At 45.7% G+C, this 19,885-nt stretch overlaps 1 protein-coding gene across 4 annotated transcripts in view; it reads right to left on the bottom strand.

The window, feature by feature from the left end:
• TBCD (tubulin folding cofactor D) overlaps positions 1 to 19,885 on the bottom strand; it is a 193,168-nt gene that overhangs the window by 162,959 nt on the left and 10,324 nt on the right. For all 4 annotated transcript variants that reach the window (XM_063080806.1, XM_063080807.1, XM_063080808.1 and 1 more), the window contains exons 3-7: positions 17,459 to 17,556; positions 16,316 to 16,417; positions 14,713 to 14,859; positions 12,641 to 12,696; positions 6,005 to 6,137 (exon numbers count right to left, since the gene is read on the bottom strand). In XM_063080806.1, coding sequence (XP_062936876.1) covers positions 6,005 to 6,137; positions 12,641 to 12,696; positions 14,713 to 14,859; positions 16,316 to 16,417; positions 17,459 to 17,556 — 536 coding nt within the window. The remainder of the gene's footprint in view (positions 1 to 6,004; positions 6,138 to 12,640; positions 12,697 to 14,712; positions 14,860 to 16,315; positions 16,418 to 17,458; positions 17,557 to 19,885) is intronic.

Here is a 19,885-nt window from a genome sequence, read left to right as displayed (position 1 = left end):
GACTATGCCCAGCCTGGAAGAGAGGGGCCTCTGCAGGCTGCTTTCTCCTGGCTTTGTCTCGCTCCATGTGTCCTGGGCCCTCGAAACACCTGGCTCTCTCAAGTGGCAGCATTCCCGCTCTATAAAGAGCCCTGCCCGAAGGTTGTGGAGACAGTACACGGCTGCAGCGAAAGACACAGGCCAGGAGGGTGCACGGGAGCCCCGCGAGGTGGGGCCACTGCCTCCAGAAGGGATGCTTCACCAGCAGGCTGGCTCCCATCGGTAGAATGCCAAGAGCAGGACAGACTCAAGTGAGGACAAAGCACAGGCAGAGTCCAGCCTTAGGACCTGAGGACGAGGGCCTCCTGGACAGGTGAGAAATGACGAGCCAGGAAAGGAAGTACCTCAGAGCCAAGTCCACGTGGGCAGGTGTACCCTGACAAATGAAGGGAAGCTGTGGCGATGGGACACGCCTGCCCTGGGCCCTGTGCACAAAGACAGCAGCATACGAGCACTCTGGTCATTGTCAGGATCCACACACATGGGGCTGGGGGAGGGAAAGTAGACAGGACAGCAGTTGCAATTTGGGACTCTCAGGTTCTGAAGCCGGAAGTGTAGCCAACAGGTCCACAGAACCAGGGCCCTAGAACCAAGGACACAAACCAGGAAATAAAGGTCAAGGGTGAGTCAGGGATGAGATTCAACAGCTGCAGCCAAAGCCTGAGGGACACCTACATTAGCAGGAAGGTAGAGGGGAGGTGTGGGCAGCCAGCTGTCATGCACCTATGAACCAGGTGTACATGAGGCCAGGTGAGAGGGCAAGGGCAGGGGCCATGAGGTGCTACTGGGTTGCCTGCCATGGAGGCCGCAGGCCGGGAGGGATGAGGACTCTGGCCACGGAAGCCTGAAGCTCTAACCTGCCAGGGTGCAAAGCGGCCACTGTCCAGCCTCAAGTGTTTGTTTCCTCATCTTAGAAACAAGAAGGGAGGCTTGTGACCCACAAAGTCCCTCCCCCTCCAGGCACGGGCAGGACACATCACCACAGCAGCATGGAGGCCTGCCTACAGTGTGCCTCTCAGGTCTCCACAGTACTCACGCCAGTGTGCTGCCTGCCCCACATAAAACGCTTGGTCACCGGAAATTAAAATGGCACCAGAGTTGGCTGCTCGACATGTTTGTTTAAAGCCATGAGGAAACAGAACAAGCATCATTTTAGGTACCTTACTTCACCTGAATTCTACAGGAGCACACGACCCTGAAAAGTGTGTATGTTCAAATGGTTCTTACCATATTTTCTCCACCCAAAACTCTCCTCCAAGCAAGCATTACAACCATAAAGGACAATCTGGGTAATGTGTCTTCTGGCCACACTGAACCCTAAAGGAAACAGTAGGTTGCTATTCTCCAAAGGATCCTAAAGAAAAGAAATCAAAGCCTAGATGAGAAATGTTTAGGATAGTCAACTGGCTTCGTTTCATCTTCAAAGAGCATGACATGTGCTAATTAGCCTCACACCACCCTCTGAGGTAAGAGGCTTGTTACTTCCCTCCCAGATGTGGCCACAGAGCAAAGCGCCTCACCCCTGCCTTGGTCTCCAGGAGAGATGGAGTCAGCAAAGGGCCAGGGCCGAGCTGAGGTTGCTGAATCCAGGACTGCGTTGCTGGGACCTCCTGCCTGCCCTCAAGCAATCAGTCCACAGCCACTCAACTGGGTGTCCAACTCCTTTTGTTTTATAAAGTAGACACAAAAATCCAAGTGGCTTCTACATCCCTCCTCACAGGTGCCCATGCAGCAGGCTCAGGGTGGGACCACAGATGCTGGCGTTCTTTGGCTTTCCTAGCTTTAACGCTGTTGTTTGTAGCTGTTTTATCCTTTGACAAGACTTTTGCTTTTGTCAATAATTAAAAAATAAATAAAAGAAACTTTATTGTGAAGGGGAGACGCAATCTGGTAAACGGAAGAGCATTTTATTGCCACTAATCACACTGCCGCACTTTCATTGTGAACAGCCCGTCTATAGCAATAAAAGTTCCCGCCCGCTTCCTTCCCAGCCATTACAGGGAATGCAGAGGGAAAAAACCCATGTCAGACAGTCAGAATCCCCAAATCTGAGTGGTAAAAGCCGAGACAACACAGATGCCATGAAGTGGGCAGAGACACGACACGTTCAAATGAAGACATTTTTCTGTTTTTAACCTGGTGTCTCCCTCCTTGAGTCCCCTCTGTTTGCACTCATCCTAATGTTGAGGTGTCTTTAAAAGCTAGAACAAAGGGACCTTCCAGTGAAATTCAGTTGCCAAACACTTGTTTCCCTCCCACAAGTGTTAAAAATCATCACTGCAAGAGGACTATGCTTCGAGGGAAATAAAAATCAAACCCTGGTTTCGATGGTACTTGTAAAGAGTTCACCTGTTTCGCCTAGCTCACACTAATGAACAGGTGGATGAGAACAGAGCCAAGTGCATCAAAGAAGACAGATGAAACCCTGACAGTCCACCTGCAGGTCCCAGCATGTGCGACAGGACACCCGCCCTCTGCCTTCAGGTCTGACAGGCCCATGGCGAAACTGCTCCGCCCGCTCAGCGCCCAACACAGACAGCTTCCTGCTGCTGAGGGGCCCTTGATCAGACCAACCGTCCCTTCAACACAAGACAAGGCAACAGCACAGATGACTCGAGAAAGACCGGAGATCTCCCAGGAGAAACACGGCGCTAGGGAAGGGATGTGCCTGGCATGGGGCCGCCAGGGACGCTGCCTCACAGCGGTTTCACTCGCTCGCCTCCCAGGGATCAGTGGCTGCGTCAGACGATTGCTCACTCGAGCCGCGGGCAAATCTCTCCAGATCGCGCCGAGGTGCTGTTGCCAAACGGCAGGGAGGGCCGCATCTGCCTCATCCTTTGCCAGCACATGCCCAGCTGGGTGGCAGAGGGCTCGGCTTTTTTAAGCCTTTGGGAAAACCTTTTTATACCCCAGAAGGAAGGGGAAAAAAAGAACTTCTCTCCCCCTGAATGTGGGGCTTGGAGACATCCAAATAAGAAGCACTTCCCACTCCTGGTTGGTTTAATTCCACTGAAAGGAATTCCAGTCCACTCCAGCAGCTGTCAGGACAGGGGCAGCGAGGCTGCCTGTCCCCCGGGTATACTGAACACAATCTGTGCATCGGGTGTCTCCCACCCAGGAAGGAGAAACAGAAAACTTGGGGGCAATCCAGAAATAAGCAACAAGATGATCAAAAAAAGTTAAAAAAATAAATAAAAATAAAAACTGTGGGAAACGCAACTGCAAAACTAGACAAAAAGTGGCCACCACAACCTTCCCAAGCTGAGAAGGGCTTCTGAGCTCCCAGGGGCAGAGCAGGGAGGATACAGCATGAAGAGCTGGCCAGAACACACCGTGAGCCCTCAGAGGCGGCCTGAACGTGGCAGGCACACAGCTCTCTCACAAGGCACCCGCCTCTCCCACAGGGGCCTTGCCTGCTTGCAGGTCCTGGGCAGTCACAAGTGGCTCCAGCCCCATGGTCAAGGTGCCCTGCTTAACCCTGCCAGCCCCGACCTCTGTCAGATGTGAGTGCAGCCATGGGGAAGGCAAGAGATACTCCCAAACCAGGCTGGCAAAGAGCTGACTGCAGGAGACCCCTGGAAGCCTGCCAAAAATGGATTCCAGGGCTGGCTGGTTGGCTTAGTTGGTTAGATCTCAGTGTTGTAACATCAAGGTCAAGGGTTCAGACCACCATACCAGCCAGCCGCCAAAAAGAAAAAAAAAAAAAAGAATGCGGATTACTGACTGGGCGAAAAGTGGTTTAAGAAACCAAACTGAGTAAGGTCAGACGTGCCCACCCTCTGAAGCGGCACCCACACTGGGGGCAGTCTAACACCCTGCCCTGCAGAGCTTCCGTGGATCAACAGGCCCTGCTGCATTCTGTCAGACCTTCATTTGTTCTCCTGACCTGAGACTTTCCAGTAAGACTCATGGCAAAAATCAGGAATCCACTTACATTCAATCCTTCAAATTAACCATTTCAATCCACCATCCTTCATCAGGACAACCTAAAACACAAATGCACGTCCCCCGAGGATCCATGGACCAATGGTACTGGTACACATGGGCACACTTCTGTGACCTGTGCCCCTCCCCCCACACCTAGTGCCCTTAGAGGCCAGCCTCTGCCCACACTGACCTGCATTACAGCAATTAAACTGAAAATCGCAATAAAATCCTCTTTGAGAGCCACCCCCCCACACACACAGCTGGAAGGCACAGACTGCATGTGTACTTGTAACTCCAGAAAAGCCGGCACAAGCAGGTGCCCCGCATTTCATCAATACAACAGGCACATGGTCAGAAGGTTTCTTTCTTGTTTTTTTTTTTAAAAAAGATTTCAGAAACACAAAAAAAGATTCACAATACTGATAAATTTTTTTAAAACTACTGTTACATACCCAAAGAAACTGAAGACATTAAGTTCAAACAAAAACTTCTTCATGGAAGTTCATAGCAGTATTACTCATAATAGCCAAAAAAAATCTATACAACGAAATATGAAGCCATAAAAAGGAAGCGCTGACACAAGCTACAACGTGGATGAACCCTGAAGACACTGCACTCAGTGAATGAAGCCACATTCACTCAGATACAAAGGCCACCTTTTGAATGATTCTATTTATGCAAACGTTCAGAACATGCAAATCCAGAGATGGAGAGAAGCTCAGTGGCTGCAGGGGCCTAGCAACTGCTCATTGGCACAGGGCTCCACTCTGGGTGATGACAATGTTCTGGAACTAGATAACGGTGATGGTTGCTCAGCACTGTGAATATACTAAAAACTACTCAATAGTTCACTTTAAAAAGGTGAATTACTTATGGTATGTGAATTGTATCTCAATTTTTTAAAAACTGCTATATAACATAACACGTTTATGTGGATGGAAGGAGCCCTGAAGAAAACAGACATCACCTCAGCAGAGCACAGAATTTAGGAAAGGTTTTATTTTTCCAGGTTTCTTTCTTACATGTTTGAAATATTCTCATTTGAATGACGACCTTCCCACAGACAATGGCGACATAACTGGAAGGAAACAGATGCTCAGAACATTTCTCAATTCTCACCACCAGGAACACATGAGAGGGGCTGCGGCAAACAGGTTCGAGGAGATGTGGCCCTGCCCTCCCACTCCTGCTGCAGCTTGTCCGCCACCCTGGGTTATCGCACTGCGAGCCCACTCTCCACCCAGCCCTGATGGCAAGGCAGGTAGGCGGACGGGGAGACACCCACGATCACGCTGTGCTCAGTCACCTCCACTCAAATGACTTTACAGTGCTCTGTTCTCCTCAGAGCAGGCCGTCGCCTCCCCAGCCTCATAGACAAGGACCAGAACTGCTCTCAGTCTCATACACCACAATTAAAGAAAGAGCAGAGGGGAGGCACTGTCCCCGCGACACCCAAGGGTCATGGAGGGCTATCTGCGCCCCTCCAGGAGAAGGCTAACCCAGGAGCTTCAGGTCCTCAGCCACCCACTTCTGCAGAACTTAAACTCGCTCTTTTCTCCTCATTAGTACTAGAAAAGGCAATGCAATAGACAAGCAAAGCTGGAGGGTCAGCCAAAGGCAGGAGGTGGTGTCACCAACCGGGCAGCTCTGGGTGGGTGCCAGGGTATGTACTTAAACAGATGTTAGAAACAACCAAACCTGAGTATCTGAACAAAATCAAATTTCAAAACACCTGCCTTATTTTATTAGAGTTGGTTCCAATAATAGTACCTTATAACAATACCAAGCAGGAGAAAACCAGATGAGAAGAAACCTGCCCCTGCAGGGCCAGGCCTCTGGCTCCGCGGACACCACTGCCCTCTGGTGGCAATGCGCAGAAAACCCAATGCCAGCCCTGGGTTACTAACCCAAAGCAGTGGAAAATGTTCCAATTTACTTCAAAATGGAACCACAGGTAAGCAACATTCCACAGTCCTTGGGCAAGCACAACTCCCTGCTGTTTCCACAGCACCATGCACTGTCCCAGGGCGGAGCCTACCAGGGCCTGCAGTGTCCCATCCATGGCAATGACCCCCTCGATGGTCAGGAAGGAGGAACGAGCCAATGTGCACAGGCTCCAGTCCAGGAAACTGGCCATCTTCCTCTGCTTGACATCAGGTCGTGTGATAAATCTGCCAGAAGGAAATAAAAACACAGGTTATGGCTGAACCAAGGCCTCAAACTCCAAGAACTCACCCATTCCTCACCAGCCCCCTCACCGAGTCCTTCCAGTCACAACGCACCCCCATGCTAGGTCGACTGCCCACATATAACTCTCTGCCAAAACATCTGCGCCTATGCTGAGCCACATTCTCCTTAGTCAGTTCTTCCTCTCTCCAATCTGAGAAACGAAGTCGCTGCCCAAACAGCGGCCTATTCCCCACCATGATCTCTCTCAGGTTGCACACAGGCCTCTCTGCCCCCAACTACTCCGTTCTGGGCCCCCACTCATCTGTGGCCACATATACCACCAGACCACCTTTACCTATCCCCACCACCACCTAGGAGCTCCTGCCCACCCCTCTGTCCCTCCCTCTTCCCTTGACCCAAATCTGTATCCCTTAACCTCAGTACGCCTGCCCCCCAACCCAGGATATGTGGGAGGTCTGAGGCAGACCTCTCTCCCTGCACCTGCCATGGCTCAGCCCCACCCTCTGCACAACTTTGTGTGGCACAAGTCTCTTTCCTCGGCTCAGCCTCTCAGGCAGGACTCTTAGCTGGTCCTTCTGCTGGATCACACCATCCTCCAGCTCCCAAACCAAATGCCTGAGCCTACAGGCTAGTCCCCCAGCTCTCTGACTCAGAGACTCAAGACTGGCCCTGCCATATGGGGAACAGGGCAAGCTCCTGTCCTTCCGGAGCTGACCCTGGGAGAATTCCGAACTGTGAAGAAGGTCATGAAGGAAACAGCAAGACAAGAGGAGACGCAGGAGGTGCAGCCTCCTCCGACGGGGGCAGGGACAGCCTCCGAGGGGACATGCAACTGGATAACACATGAGAAAGGTCGCAACACCCAGTGGAAGAGACCTGCCATCTGATGAAGAAGCAAGAGCCACAGCCCAGGGGCAGAAGGGAATGAGCTGGGGGCAGAGTGGCTGAACGGGGAGGGTTCAGGGGCAGGACCAAGGTTGGCCTGGCCTGAGCACGTCCTCCTCGGGCCATGACAGTAAGTCTAACCTGAGTCCTGACTGCACTTCCACGACACCAGGAAGGCAGGAGGAAGATGGGGGTGTTGAAAGCAGGATGGTACAAGATGAGTCCTAAACAGTGGTGGGGCTGCTCCTGAGAGGCTGGGGAGGGCCAGGAAGCAGAGAAGCCCAACTTGGAGTGCTCCACGTAGGACAACCACCAACAGCCACGTGGAGCCCCCCAGCAGTGGGCTGCATGCATCCAGTGCTCAGGGGACACATCAGACCCGGAGCAGCTAGGACATGATGTTTTCAGTCTCCCTCCACTCCCCTTCCATCTCCACCTGTCACTGTCCTCCACCTGACCCTGTCACTCTGTCTGTCCTGCCTTCCTAGCCTCTGCCCAGGTAGACTGTCATTAGAGCTGGCTCCACACTTTCTGGGGAACAAACCCCCTCAGGGCACAGTGTACGACCACCTCACCAGAACACTCAGGTGGAGAGCACACACGCTGTCATGTTACTTTGTCACATCCCTCAGAACCTGTGCAGAACAGTGAACAGGTAGCACTTTCCAACTTCTCAGGAAAGTAAGCACCCCAGCACCCTTTGGCCGCCATCCCCTCAGAACACACTTGGAGAGGGACTCAGCATTAACACCAAGGAAACAAATCCCTATTTCCAAATGTTCTGGCCTGATTCCTGCCAGACCTCACAGGTCCTCACATTCACACCAGGTTGTGGCTGACAAGGGGCTCACCCAGAGAGCACCTGGTGCAGCCCAGCACCCTCTGCAACATCCTGCAAGAACCTCATTGCCCTGAGACTTCCCACCACAGGGAGGGAAAAGACATGCAGAGGTCTGCCATTAAACCCTAGGAGAGCATAGGTTTAAGTTAGGAAAAAAAAATAAGCAAAGGGTCTAAAATTGTTCTTCCTGCTCCCCACAGCTCATGGTACACACCTGGAGATCCCTAGCTGGTCACCAAGCATTTTAGTAAAACTTTAGGATGCTGATTGTATTGGATTGAACTATGTCCCCCCAAAACTCTCTAAAGCTCAAAATGAGTTTAATGTATTAGAAACTCGTCCCCACTGTGACTGTTAAGAAGGGTGGGAAATCCTATTATGGTAGTTGAAAGGTGGAGCCTTGAAGAGGTGATTGGACTGTAGGACCCTGCAGTAGTGAGTGGATTAAAAATGGTGGTTGGGGCGTAGTTCTGAGGGCTTTAAAAGAAGAGGACAGTCAGTCTGTCTCTCTCTCTCTCTCTCTGCTTCCACCATCTTGCAATGTGAGACCTCTGGGTCACTGTCACCACCATCCAGATGGACTTTGGACTTCCCGGACTCAGAAACTGTAAGCCAAATAAACCTCTGTTCTTTATAAATTACCCAGTTTCAGGTATTCTGTTATAGTAGCACAAAACAGACTAACACACTGGTTAAAAAGACAAACTCAGGTGCCCTCCTGAGACCCAGGGATTTCATTTAAAATCTGCACCCCAGGGTGGTGGCCTGAAACTCATAGTTGGTATGTATACACTATTTCCATTTCCTCAGCGCTATTTCTGGCATCAGCAGAATAAAGGCAGTGGGGGCTGTGGCCTGATGCTCGGCCTGACCTCTGACCCCACATGATGGAGAACCTGAGCACCCTGTGCCGGCAGCACACCCAGGAGCGAAGCTGCCTCTGGCATGGAGTGGAGCAGAACTGGTGAGCAGCAGGGTGGAAACTGGACTGAAAGCCGGAGCCTGAACTCGGCCACTCGGCAGCACAAGTCCCACCAGCTGTTGCTGCTGTGCCTCACGCTGTCTCTCCCTCTGGGAAACTCTGTGCTTCCTGAAGATCCAGTTCAAATCTGCCTCCCCTGCAGTCCACACAGCCACAACAGCTGTGTTCACTGTCAGTGGCACAGGGTAGTGTAGGAAGGATGCCCGTGCACACCAACATGCCTAACATCTATTCCTGAACAACATCGCACAAGGCAGGCTTCCAATTAAAGCACGAATCTAAGGCTCCCATGATAGATTTAAGTACTTAGGTTGTTCATACTTTTCTCATTAAAAAGAGGAATATGTTCACAGCAAAGACCAGAAATACAAATAAGCAAAAATTGAAAAAATGTCTATTCCATAGAAATACAAATCTACACAAGCAGGATCATTCACACATACTCAGACATTTTTGAATCCTAAGCTGTTTTCTTTTTTCAGAGAAATTACATCACAGGCTATATCTATTTTAAATACTGATAATTCTAAATGGATTAATAATTGTGTTAAACAATAAAAAGTAGAAAAAATATGGATGACTACTTGTTAAATCTCTTAATAGGTTAAGGCTTCAGGCTTAAAAGTAAAAATAACTAAATAAATAAAAGGAAAAAAATTGCTGATTTGACATTAAAATTAAAACTTTAGTCCAAAAAAGAAAATAAAAGGCCAATCACCCCCTGTGGGAAATACAACCCGGCACTATCCTTCACAGAGAAAATTCATGCTAGTGGAGAATAGGCACCAAGAAACCCACACATACTGACATAACAACAGTCAGATCACAAAGGGTGATTTACAATGTCTAAAACAAGAGAAAGTATCAACTCACCACTGATCTGTGAAACACCAATTAAATATCTGCAATGACCAGCACAATGTTTCAATACATTTCATGGGTGGGGGTGGAGTGTTACTCAGGCCCTGAGAAGAGACCCACAAAGGACAGCAGCTGACAGCTGCCCCGAGGGCCACCTGGCGACAGATGTGCGGACCCAACAACCTCCTCGTGTCCTGTAACACAAGAGGTCCACCTCCAAGGTCCTATCCTCAGGAAGCAATCCTAGATAACACAACAGGTCTGTGTCCAAAGCTGGGCATCACATCACATTCACAGGAAGAAAGTGACAAACTGGATCAAAGCATGTAAACGCAATGGAATACAAGGGAGTCGCTGAATCAGTGTTGCGTGAAATTAAGTGAAAAGGCAGGATGCTAATTTGATGAGATCGTGCTCTGCATAGTGAATGGAATAGTACAGAAAAAGAAAAAAGACACAGAACACATGTACATACTAAAATTGCACACAGATATGTGTAATCAACTGTTTCAATAAAAAAAAGTTTAATTTTTTTAATTAAGAAAAAGAATTACATATGTATGGGTTTTTCTTTATTTTCTATGTTCCAAGATTTCTAACTTTTCTACATGGAGCATACCCTTCCTTTATAATTAGAAAAAATAGCTACTTTTAAAATTAATGTCATCAATGAAAGCAAAGGCATATTTTTCTACTAAAGTTTTTCAAGGTAGCACTCATATCCAAATGTCTTGGCAACAATATAACACCATCAAGAATTACATAAAATGCAATAGATGTTTACAAGTTCACAGTTAAAGGGAAACAGGTACAGTTCCAGAGCTGTCATTAGTAAAGGGAAAAGCATTCAAACCCGGGAGCAGAGCAGGTAAGGAGGTCAGTAGCTTTTCCGTGAAATGTTAGAAAACGAAACCAAACTGCAGACGAATGCTGGCACATGACTCACTCTTCAGACTCCTGACCATGTTTATAACAACCCCCACCCACCCAAAAGACGACTGAGGCATACAGGCAAATGAGAACATGCAGAGAGTCTGGGGCCCTGCTGAGATGGATTAAGTGAGTACCTCTACAACCTCTTCCAATTACAGCACCTGCCTATTCTCAAACACTAGGAATTAGCACGATAGTCAGGGACAAGGGCCACACAGCCCACATCTGCCACCACAGCTGCAGCTTCTCCCGGGTCCCCAGGTCTTAGGTTCTAACCAAGCGGAACACTTGCTCATCCCAGCACTAGAGGGTGCTGGAGCGTCTCACCAGCTGACCCATGTGGGTGTCCCAAGCTGTCACCTTTCCTGTAGGATCCCAGGGAGTGAACAAGGTCCCCAAGGCACAGCCTCCACAGAGTCAAGCTCAGCTTAAATCTACCAAACCTTCAGTATTGCTGGTAATAAAGGTAACAATAAAAACAGACACTATTTTTTATTTAACAAAGTGACAAACATTTATTTGAAACCTCACCCCCAGCTGATAAACATGTGGAAAAGGGGACTTTCAACTTGTTCCACCTTTCTAATAACTGCACTTTAAATCCCTAACACGCGCATTCCACTTGCAGGAACTCATCCCTGGGAATTGGTCAGAGCAGAACAAAGTTTTATGTGTACTGTTACAACAGTGTTAATTTTAACAACAAATTTGGACGGCAGCAGTCTAAATGTCCAACAGGGTATTGGTTTAAACAATACATCACAACACATGATCACGTTCTGCAAGACAACGAAGCTCCAGGCCTGTCAGTCTCTGAAGAAGACAAACACATGCAGCTCAGCCACAGGTGGCCCAGGCGCCCACCAGACATGCCACCACCGCCATGGGGTTGGAACACACAGGGGGGTTTTATTTTGTGCTTCGCACACTGTTTTCTAAAACACAGAAGTCCTTGGCAAAACAGGAAACAACATCTGCCCAGTGAGTTCCTCCCTCCCAGGTGAAGTGTCTTTGGTGGAAGAGGCCTCCCTTGTCCCAGGTCCTTCTCATGCCTTTTAACAGCCATCTCCTTACCTCTAGGCTACCCTACAGCTTAGCAAGGCCCTTGCAAATACCTCAGTCAATGCTCCTAACTGCACTAAAAAATAAAAATAAAAATAATCAAGCTTTTCTCTTCCCACTTCACAGAGGAGGCAACTCTGCAAAGTCACAGCCACACACCAAGTATGAGTACAAGGTGACCCTGAATGAGGTGATGACCATTTTCCCATTCAAAACAACCAAAAGGTTTGATGACCAACTTTCAACTTCACCAACAGAGGGGAAAAAAACAAATTTTCTAACTTACATAAACATACACATACTTAAAATCACGTCATACAAAACGTTAATTTAGAAAAACTGCTCTCTTCCATTCTCACATTTGACAAAACAAGCTCACTCAGCCTTCATGTGCATTTTTGGCATCTATTGGACACCCCAGGCCTGCTGTTTTGGTCCTGTTCCCCTGTCTGCAGCACAGCCATTTTTAGTTAACACAGGATGTTTGGGGACTTTTATTCCGAGCCACACTGACCCAGTCTCCGCTTGTGATCTCCACAGACCACATCATGTGCTGTTTCTAAGGCGATACTCAAAGGCACCTAACTGCCACCACCCCAGTGCGAGGCCATGCCCCAGGAATACCTGCTGCACCTGTTCTACATCTGCGTCCTGTGGATGCGTCTGTCAGGTGACCCCCTCAAGTGTCCCAAACCTGCACTGAGGGTGGTCACTTCAGGTTTGGATGTCTTCTGTGCCCAGTGGGTGTGCTCCCTCAAAGAAAGCAACAGAGTCTGAGGAGCCCAAAGATTTCCCCAGGTCCTTCACCTGAGGACTAACAGACACACACATAACACATAACAGTACATATACAAACCTTCTCAGAACACACCAGTCACGCAACAATCAACCCAGCCACAGAGGAGCTGACAGGAACTTACTTGGACACGAGGACAGCAGCTGCATCTTGGGCCTTGTCACTGACAACCAAGTAGGACTACAAGAAAGGATAAAGGACAGGCACCATTACGCCACAAGGATGTAAATCTCAGGTACCCCACACAGCAGCCAGTCCCATACATACCAACTCCCCAAGAGCCCCAAAGCCGCACAAACCATTCTGAAACCTGAATTAATGGGTGTGGTTGCCAACTGCTACATCCACTCCCAAGTAAGTGCCTGACACACACAGAGGTATGGTCATACCCCCTTGAAACACATTTGCAAAAACAGAACAGAAAAACGGAAACACAAGTGTTAGTCAATTGTAACAAAGAATCATGGAGTATCCACCAGGGACGCCTCAGGGACCACCAGCACATGGGATCCACCAGCATTTTGGAATGCATGCTAGTTAGGAGGCCCCACTCAAACTGAAGAGGACCTAGGTTTTGTTTTTTTTTTTTTTTTTTTTTTTTAGGAGGCCTGTATTAAGAGTTTCCAATATTCATCTTAACTAATTTTTTTCCCAAATGATACACTTAAAATATCTTTTTTTGTGGGGCAACCTTTCTGGAAGGCAATCACACACATGGCACCAAATCTTCAGAAACTGTACTCTCTCTAATCTGGCCACTCTACTCAGTAGACAAACAAAGGGTATGTACAGTTATTTATCACCAGTCTCTTTGTAATAAAAGTAGAAACAAACTGTCCATCAACAAGATAACATTTTAAAAAGTAAGGTACAATGGAGCACCTTTCCCTTAAAGATTATGAGGGGAACACTTATTTATTGACATAATAAGACAACCAAAATATACCACTAAGGGGAAAAATGGGACACAGAATGGTACGTCTTGGCCTTCTTCCAAAGAAGGGCAGTGTCAAGTGCTACGAGGGGAACAAGCTCAAGAGCCAAACTGCCTGCCGCTCTACTTATGAGCAAAGTAAACCATTTTGTACCTGTTGTCTCCTCAGTTCAATGGGGGTAAAAATAGTTAACCACCTCATAAGTAGAATGAAATGAGCTATTCCATGCAAAGTACACAGCAGGTACTCAATGAGTGCTGACCACTGTTGTTATAAAAAGCATGGCAGGCAGACTCTTCGATGGCTACAGCCCTGCCTCCCTCCTGGTGTTCACACCCTGTGCAAAGCCTCCTCTCATGTGGGCTGTACTTGGTGATTTGTGTCTAACAAGATCAGACAAGGGGAGGAGACGTCAATTCCATGATCAGGCAGCACAGGATCGTGAGCTCTGCCTCACCAGCAGACTCTCTCCCCTGCTGACTTTGATGAGCTAAGCTGCTATGTTACAGTGGCCAGTGTGGCAAAGGGCTGACGGCAGCCTCCATCCAACAGCCAGCACACAAGAACTGATGTCTGCCTGCAACCCTGAGAGCTTAAGAAGCGGACCCTGCCCCAGTCGAACCTGGACAGCAGACCGTGGGAGGGCTGGAAGCAGAGGACTCCGCTCAGCCACACCCAGACTCCTGACCCACCAAAGTGTGAAATGATAAATGTGTGCTGTGTTAAGCCACTGGAGTTTGGAGTAATTATTTACTCAGCAACAGAAAACTAATACAATAAGCTATGTTCATATGTATAATATTTGCATCAGGAGAAGTTTGAAGAAAATATACAAGTATTATCTCTTGGCATTAGAATTTGACAGACTTTAGTTTAATACTTTTCTCGTTTGTCTTTATTTTCTAGTTTTTCCTACAATGGCCATGTATTATTTGCATAATATTAAAAATTAAATGTAAAATGGATCCTTACTTTCTCTAACTAGTGCTCCTCAAACTTCTTATATGTCTCTACTATGCTCATTTGCATTACCTACAAAGAGATGAGACTTGCTAATGTAGTTCATCCAAACCTCTTCAAGAATTATCAGAATTCCAAAATAGGTTATGAAGTGGGATTTTACCTCACTGAAAAACAATAGTAGCAGTTGAAAAAATATATAAATATCAAAAGCTTACCTAATTTAACTCTAATATTAAGACAGCATGAGCACGAAAGAGAACACTAATTAGCAGCTAATCATTTGGCATGGTATACTTACCTCTGCTATTTGGAGAATACGGTCCATTATGGGCATTCGTGTTTGCCCGGGTTGGGTGAGGAGGTTCCCGTCAAGGCGTGAGAAGTCAAAAGGGATCAGGCAGGTCACGGACAGCCATAATAAAAGCATGTAGCGGGTTTCCCAAGTCTACAAAGTTAAAACAGTAAGAATGATTCCCATATAAAAGACAGAGGTAACTGGCCACGTTCCACCACCATCTTGTTGGCCTCCCTGCCCACCCAGTGCCCACTGCAGGCCCTTCAAAGGACATCAACCTCAGAGCCAGGGATGCAGACCTTCCACTGGCTCCCCCACATCCCTCCCAGTGTCCCCACCACTCACGTACACTGTCACAACTCAGCTGACTAACTTGGCTGACAAAAGAAACATTAAAGCAAACAAAGAAAAAAAATCACAAAACATGTGTACAATGGCTGCTCTTCACTAGCCCCTTTCAACATGCAAATCATCTTTGGAGAAAGCGAAAAGCAGATAAAAAAGAGAAGACCTAAGAATAAAGAAAAATGCTCAGCCTCCAGTAAGGAAGGAGTGACCTTATTTCTAGAAAACAACAGAACAAGATTCAATTTGGCCCTGCAGTCATTCCACGGGGCGTCAGAAGTGCTAGGGAAAGAAAGCATCAAGCACAGACAGACAACGGGAAATGCTCACCCAAGTCTTCAACTGTGATCAGGCACATTCACGTCGAGACAATGCATGGACTCACACAGTTACCAACTGTGCGCTCTTCTGAACACACACCATGCAGAAAAGAGCTCACCTGTGGGCCTCACTGCTGTCCTCAGAAAGGCTGCTGGCAAGGCCGACCCTTGGCTGGTGTCAGGGAATTTGGATTTCAGAGAGTTCCCACCAAGCCCCAACTGATAAGGGTGACTCACTGGGCCTAGACGTTTGTACAAACCGTGTGCTTTATGCTGAGCACCTGCTTTCCTCCGGGGGTCTGGAATCTTGGCATGTGCCAGGCAGAGACGCCTATCTGATCAGCCGCCAATAAAACCCTGGGCACTGGGTCTCAAATGTGCTTTCCTGGTAGACAACACTTCCCACATGTCATCACAACTCACTGCTGAGGGAATTACATGTGCCCTGTGTGTCTCCACCAAGAGGAGATCCTGAAATCTCATGCCTGGTTACCCCCAGACTTCACTCCAAACACCTTTTCCCTTTGCTGATTTGTATCTTTTTGCTGTAATGAATCACAGCCAAAAGGACAAGTACATGCCCAGTCCTGTGAGTGCTCCTTCTAGAGAATCATCGAACCTGGGGTGGTCTTAGGAGCCCTCAACACAAATACACATCAAGTGAAAAAAGAACATGTACTGTGACAGATTTATCATCAAACTGTACCTAGTCATATTTTATCTATATAAAGGACTTAATCGTATTTTTTAAAAAAATAACTTAAAGTAACGTGTAAAAAGTAAAGGGAAAGCAAAAGGATAAAAGAGAAGAAGGGGGTGATACATAACAACACAGTAAGATGAAACTGAAGGAAATAGGACAGTGAAGTTGCCAGCGCAAGAGCACAGCAAACAGGGAGGCCAGACGAGCAGGAGAGGCCGGCAGGAGCAGGAACACTCACCTCGTGGTCTTTTGGGTTCTGACTTGTGACCATATCTAACACACGCTCCACGTCGGCCACTTCATGAGGAAATAAACGAAGAAATACTTTATATCCTCGAACCTACCAAATAAAGACACTGAATTATTATATAATTAGAAAATACTGAAGGAGTAGCAAAATTATCTTTTCCCTCTCTGGTCAAAAATCACCACCTGTGCCACCTAGGGATCAAAGACAACCATGTCATGTTACCATGATACAGCTCAGTAAGACTAAAGTAACAAGAAGCTATCTTTGTTTCTTAAATAATTTCAGTCATTAAATATGATCTGTCCCAACCTGACTAACAAATCTTAAATGTGGCTCATCAGATATACAGACATGTTACAAACTAAATTTTGCTTCTACCTTGTTTATGCAACTGTCCTCTGGCATTTATGAGGAACAAGTCCCCAAGAACCTTAAAGGTCCCCAAACTCATTAACACTTCCATGAAATGCAGCAACCCCACACCTTCAGGAGGAATCCTACACTCGAACACCTGAGGTGCAGAGAAATGTGTCCACCGGGCAACCGACCCATGGTGTTCTCTCATTGGCCAAGGGCCTCTCCTCACCATACAGCAAGAATATTGCAATGTATAGTCCTTAAGAACCACAAACTCCCCCTTAAATGGCTTTGAGTCACTCCCATGGTCAAAACTGCAAGCAGTAAGTCTCCCCCAGAAGCTGGTGAGAACAGCAGAATATTAGGCTCCACCACAAACCTACTCACTCAAAATCTGCAGTATATCAAGATCCCCAGGAAATTCATCTACACATTAAGGTCTGAAAAACTCCACTTCCACCAATTTTGTTATGCTTTTTACTTGCAAGAAACTTTACTGATTTAGTCATACTCCCTCCCCACCTCCATTCCCTTCCCAGCTAGGCAGTGCTTTAATCTATTTAAATGCAAGACACTACATATCTTGGACATCGTTTCAGCCAAAGGACCCCCTGGATCACCAAGATCCAATCCCAAACATACAGTTGAAAGAGAGAAAATGAAACCCACAATTTCTCTGAGAACCAACTAAGAAATAACATTTTGGAGGGTAACTTTGGGACCAAGTATATTAAGAAAGTGTCTGTCAATGGGATAGTACTCCATAACTGTTACCTTGGTGATGATGTAAAGAAATTTAAAAGCCAGATGTACAAGGGCAGTTGGAGATGTCTTATCTTGCACCATGTCCAACAACAAGTTCATCATCCATTCTAGGGAAAAACATATCAAACACCTGTTGTAAAATTTAACATCAACATGACATTAAAACAATGTAGCAAAATTAAAAAGAGTTTATTTAGAAATGTAAGAATGGTTCAGTATTAGTAAACCTACATAACCCAAGTATCAATAGAGCAAAAGGGAAAAATACATGTTCATCTTAAGAGTTTCTGAAAGGGCATTAGAGTTAACAAAACATTCATTCCCACTTTTAAAATGTAGGGGAAAATACTCTTACCTTGTCAAAAAATTATTCTATCTCAAATTAATATCTAGTACCATCCTTTACAGAAGATACCTGCTACAACTACTATGATTTAACAATAATTCAGTTCTAACCAGTGTAATAAGAAAAAAAAAAAAAAGGATTTCCTCTTCCAGTTAGAAAGGAATAACTGATATGAAATTTGCCATGCTACCATCAACAATTAGAAAACTGAACAAAATATATGAAACTACTATTTTCAGACACTGGAACATGCCTGTGATCCTGAAAGAGGGTAACAAACCCATAGAGCTTTACAGCTGCCCACACTATCTGCTGGGTGGCAATTTTTAGAACTCAGTACACGGAGAGGGGCATTCAAGCAAAGCACAACGAAGAGAGAGCATGGAGTTCAAGAAGATTGAGTCGGCCGAAATGTGCAGGGCAAGATACTAAAGAAGAGAAGCTAGGCAGAGAATCAGCTCCAGACGTCTACACAGAGGCCCCAAGTCTTTGGCTGAATCACGACCACAAGTAACTTAACTGACTGCCAAACTTCGACACTCTTTAAAGACAAAAAAATTAAAAACAACATAATAATTAAAACGACCAAAACCACTCAAAAATTACTAAACATGTAACTGTCTAAAATTACTGTGACCCCTAACAGGAGAAAAACCAGTAGGTTTATAAGCAAAAATAACAAAGATGGTACAATAAATAGATACAAACTTTAAAAGAGGTACTACAAACACTACAAATACACTCGAGGATGTCAAAGAAAACACGAATGATATGAGGCAAGAAATGGAATACATTTAAAAAAACCAGAACTTCAAAAGCTGGAAAAAACAAGATCTACAATGAAAACTTAACTAAATGGGATTAACAGCAAATTAAACACTGCAAAAAAAAAAAGATCAGTGTAAGACACAGTAATAAAAACATCATCATCAATAATCTATACCAGAAGAAATGTTAAAGTAAATTTTTTAAGCAGCAAACAAATAACACCATATGGAAACTGCAATCTATAAATTTTTTGTTGTTGTTTTTTGGTGACTGGCCAGGTCAGGGATCTGAACCTTGGTGTTTATAACACTGTGCTCTAACCAATTAAGCTAATAGCCAGCCAGCGATCTATACAAAACAAAAAATAAAGCTGGAAATGGTAAATACATAGCTAAATATTAAGGATTTTTTTCTCATTTTCAATTTATTTGCAAGATAATTGAGTGCATAAAGCAAAAATTACAACATAGATAGAAGTCAAATGTATGGCAGAGATAGCACAAGTAACAGGAGAAAGAAATGGAAGAATCCTGTTGTAAGCTGAGGATACATGCTGTAAATCCTAGAGCAATCACTAAAAAAAAAAAACCCAAAGGAATAGCTAATGAGCCAACAGCATAGACAGAATGCCAAAAAGTGCTCAATTAATACAAAAGAAGGTAGGTAAACAGTAAAGAAACAAAAAACAGGACAAAAAGAAAGCAAATAGCAAAAAAGTAGATTTAAACACACTCATATGGATAACTATATTAAATAAAAATGGCCTAAAAGGCAAGGTTTGCCAAACTAGTTTTAGAACAGGAAGACCCAACTATAGTCTATCTACATGAAATGCACTTTAAAAATAAAAACAACACTAAGGGTCTGGATCCCCTTCACAGCCAGCAGCCAAAAAATAAAAAAATAATAAAAATAAAAACATAGCTAACTTAAAAGTTAAAAGGAAGGAAAAGACATACCAAGCAATCACTAACCATAAGAGAGCTGGAGTGGCTATATTAATATCAGACAAACTAGACTTCAAAACACGTAATATTACCAGAGATAAAGAAGACAATTCGAAATGATAAAAGGATCAATTCATCATGATTTAATCCTTTAAGTGCATACACCGTATTTTATCGCTTCAAAATAAACAAAGCAAAAACTGAGAGAACTGAAAGGAGAAATTGTTGAAGATTTCAATACTCCTGTCTCAGGAAATGATAGAACAAAGGAACAGAAAATCAGTAAGGCTATAAAAAACTAAACAGCACTATCAACCACCTTACTGAAGCAACATTTATAGAACAATCTACCCAACAACAGAATAGACATTTTTC

This window comes from Cynocephalus volans, chromosome 16 (genome assembly GCF_027409185.1).
Source record: "Cynocephalus volans isolate mCynVol1 chromosome 16, mCynVol1.pri, whole genome shotgun sequence".
Lineage (NCBI taxonomy): Eukaryota > Metazoa > Chordata > Mammalia > Dermoptera > Cynocephalidae > Cynocephalus > Cynocephalus volans.
This window is presented reverse-complemented; position numbering and strand designations above follow the sequence as displayed.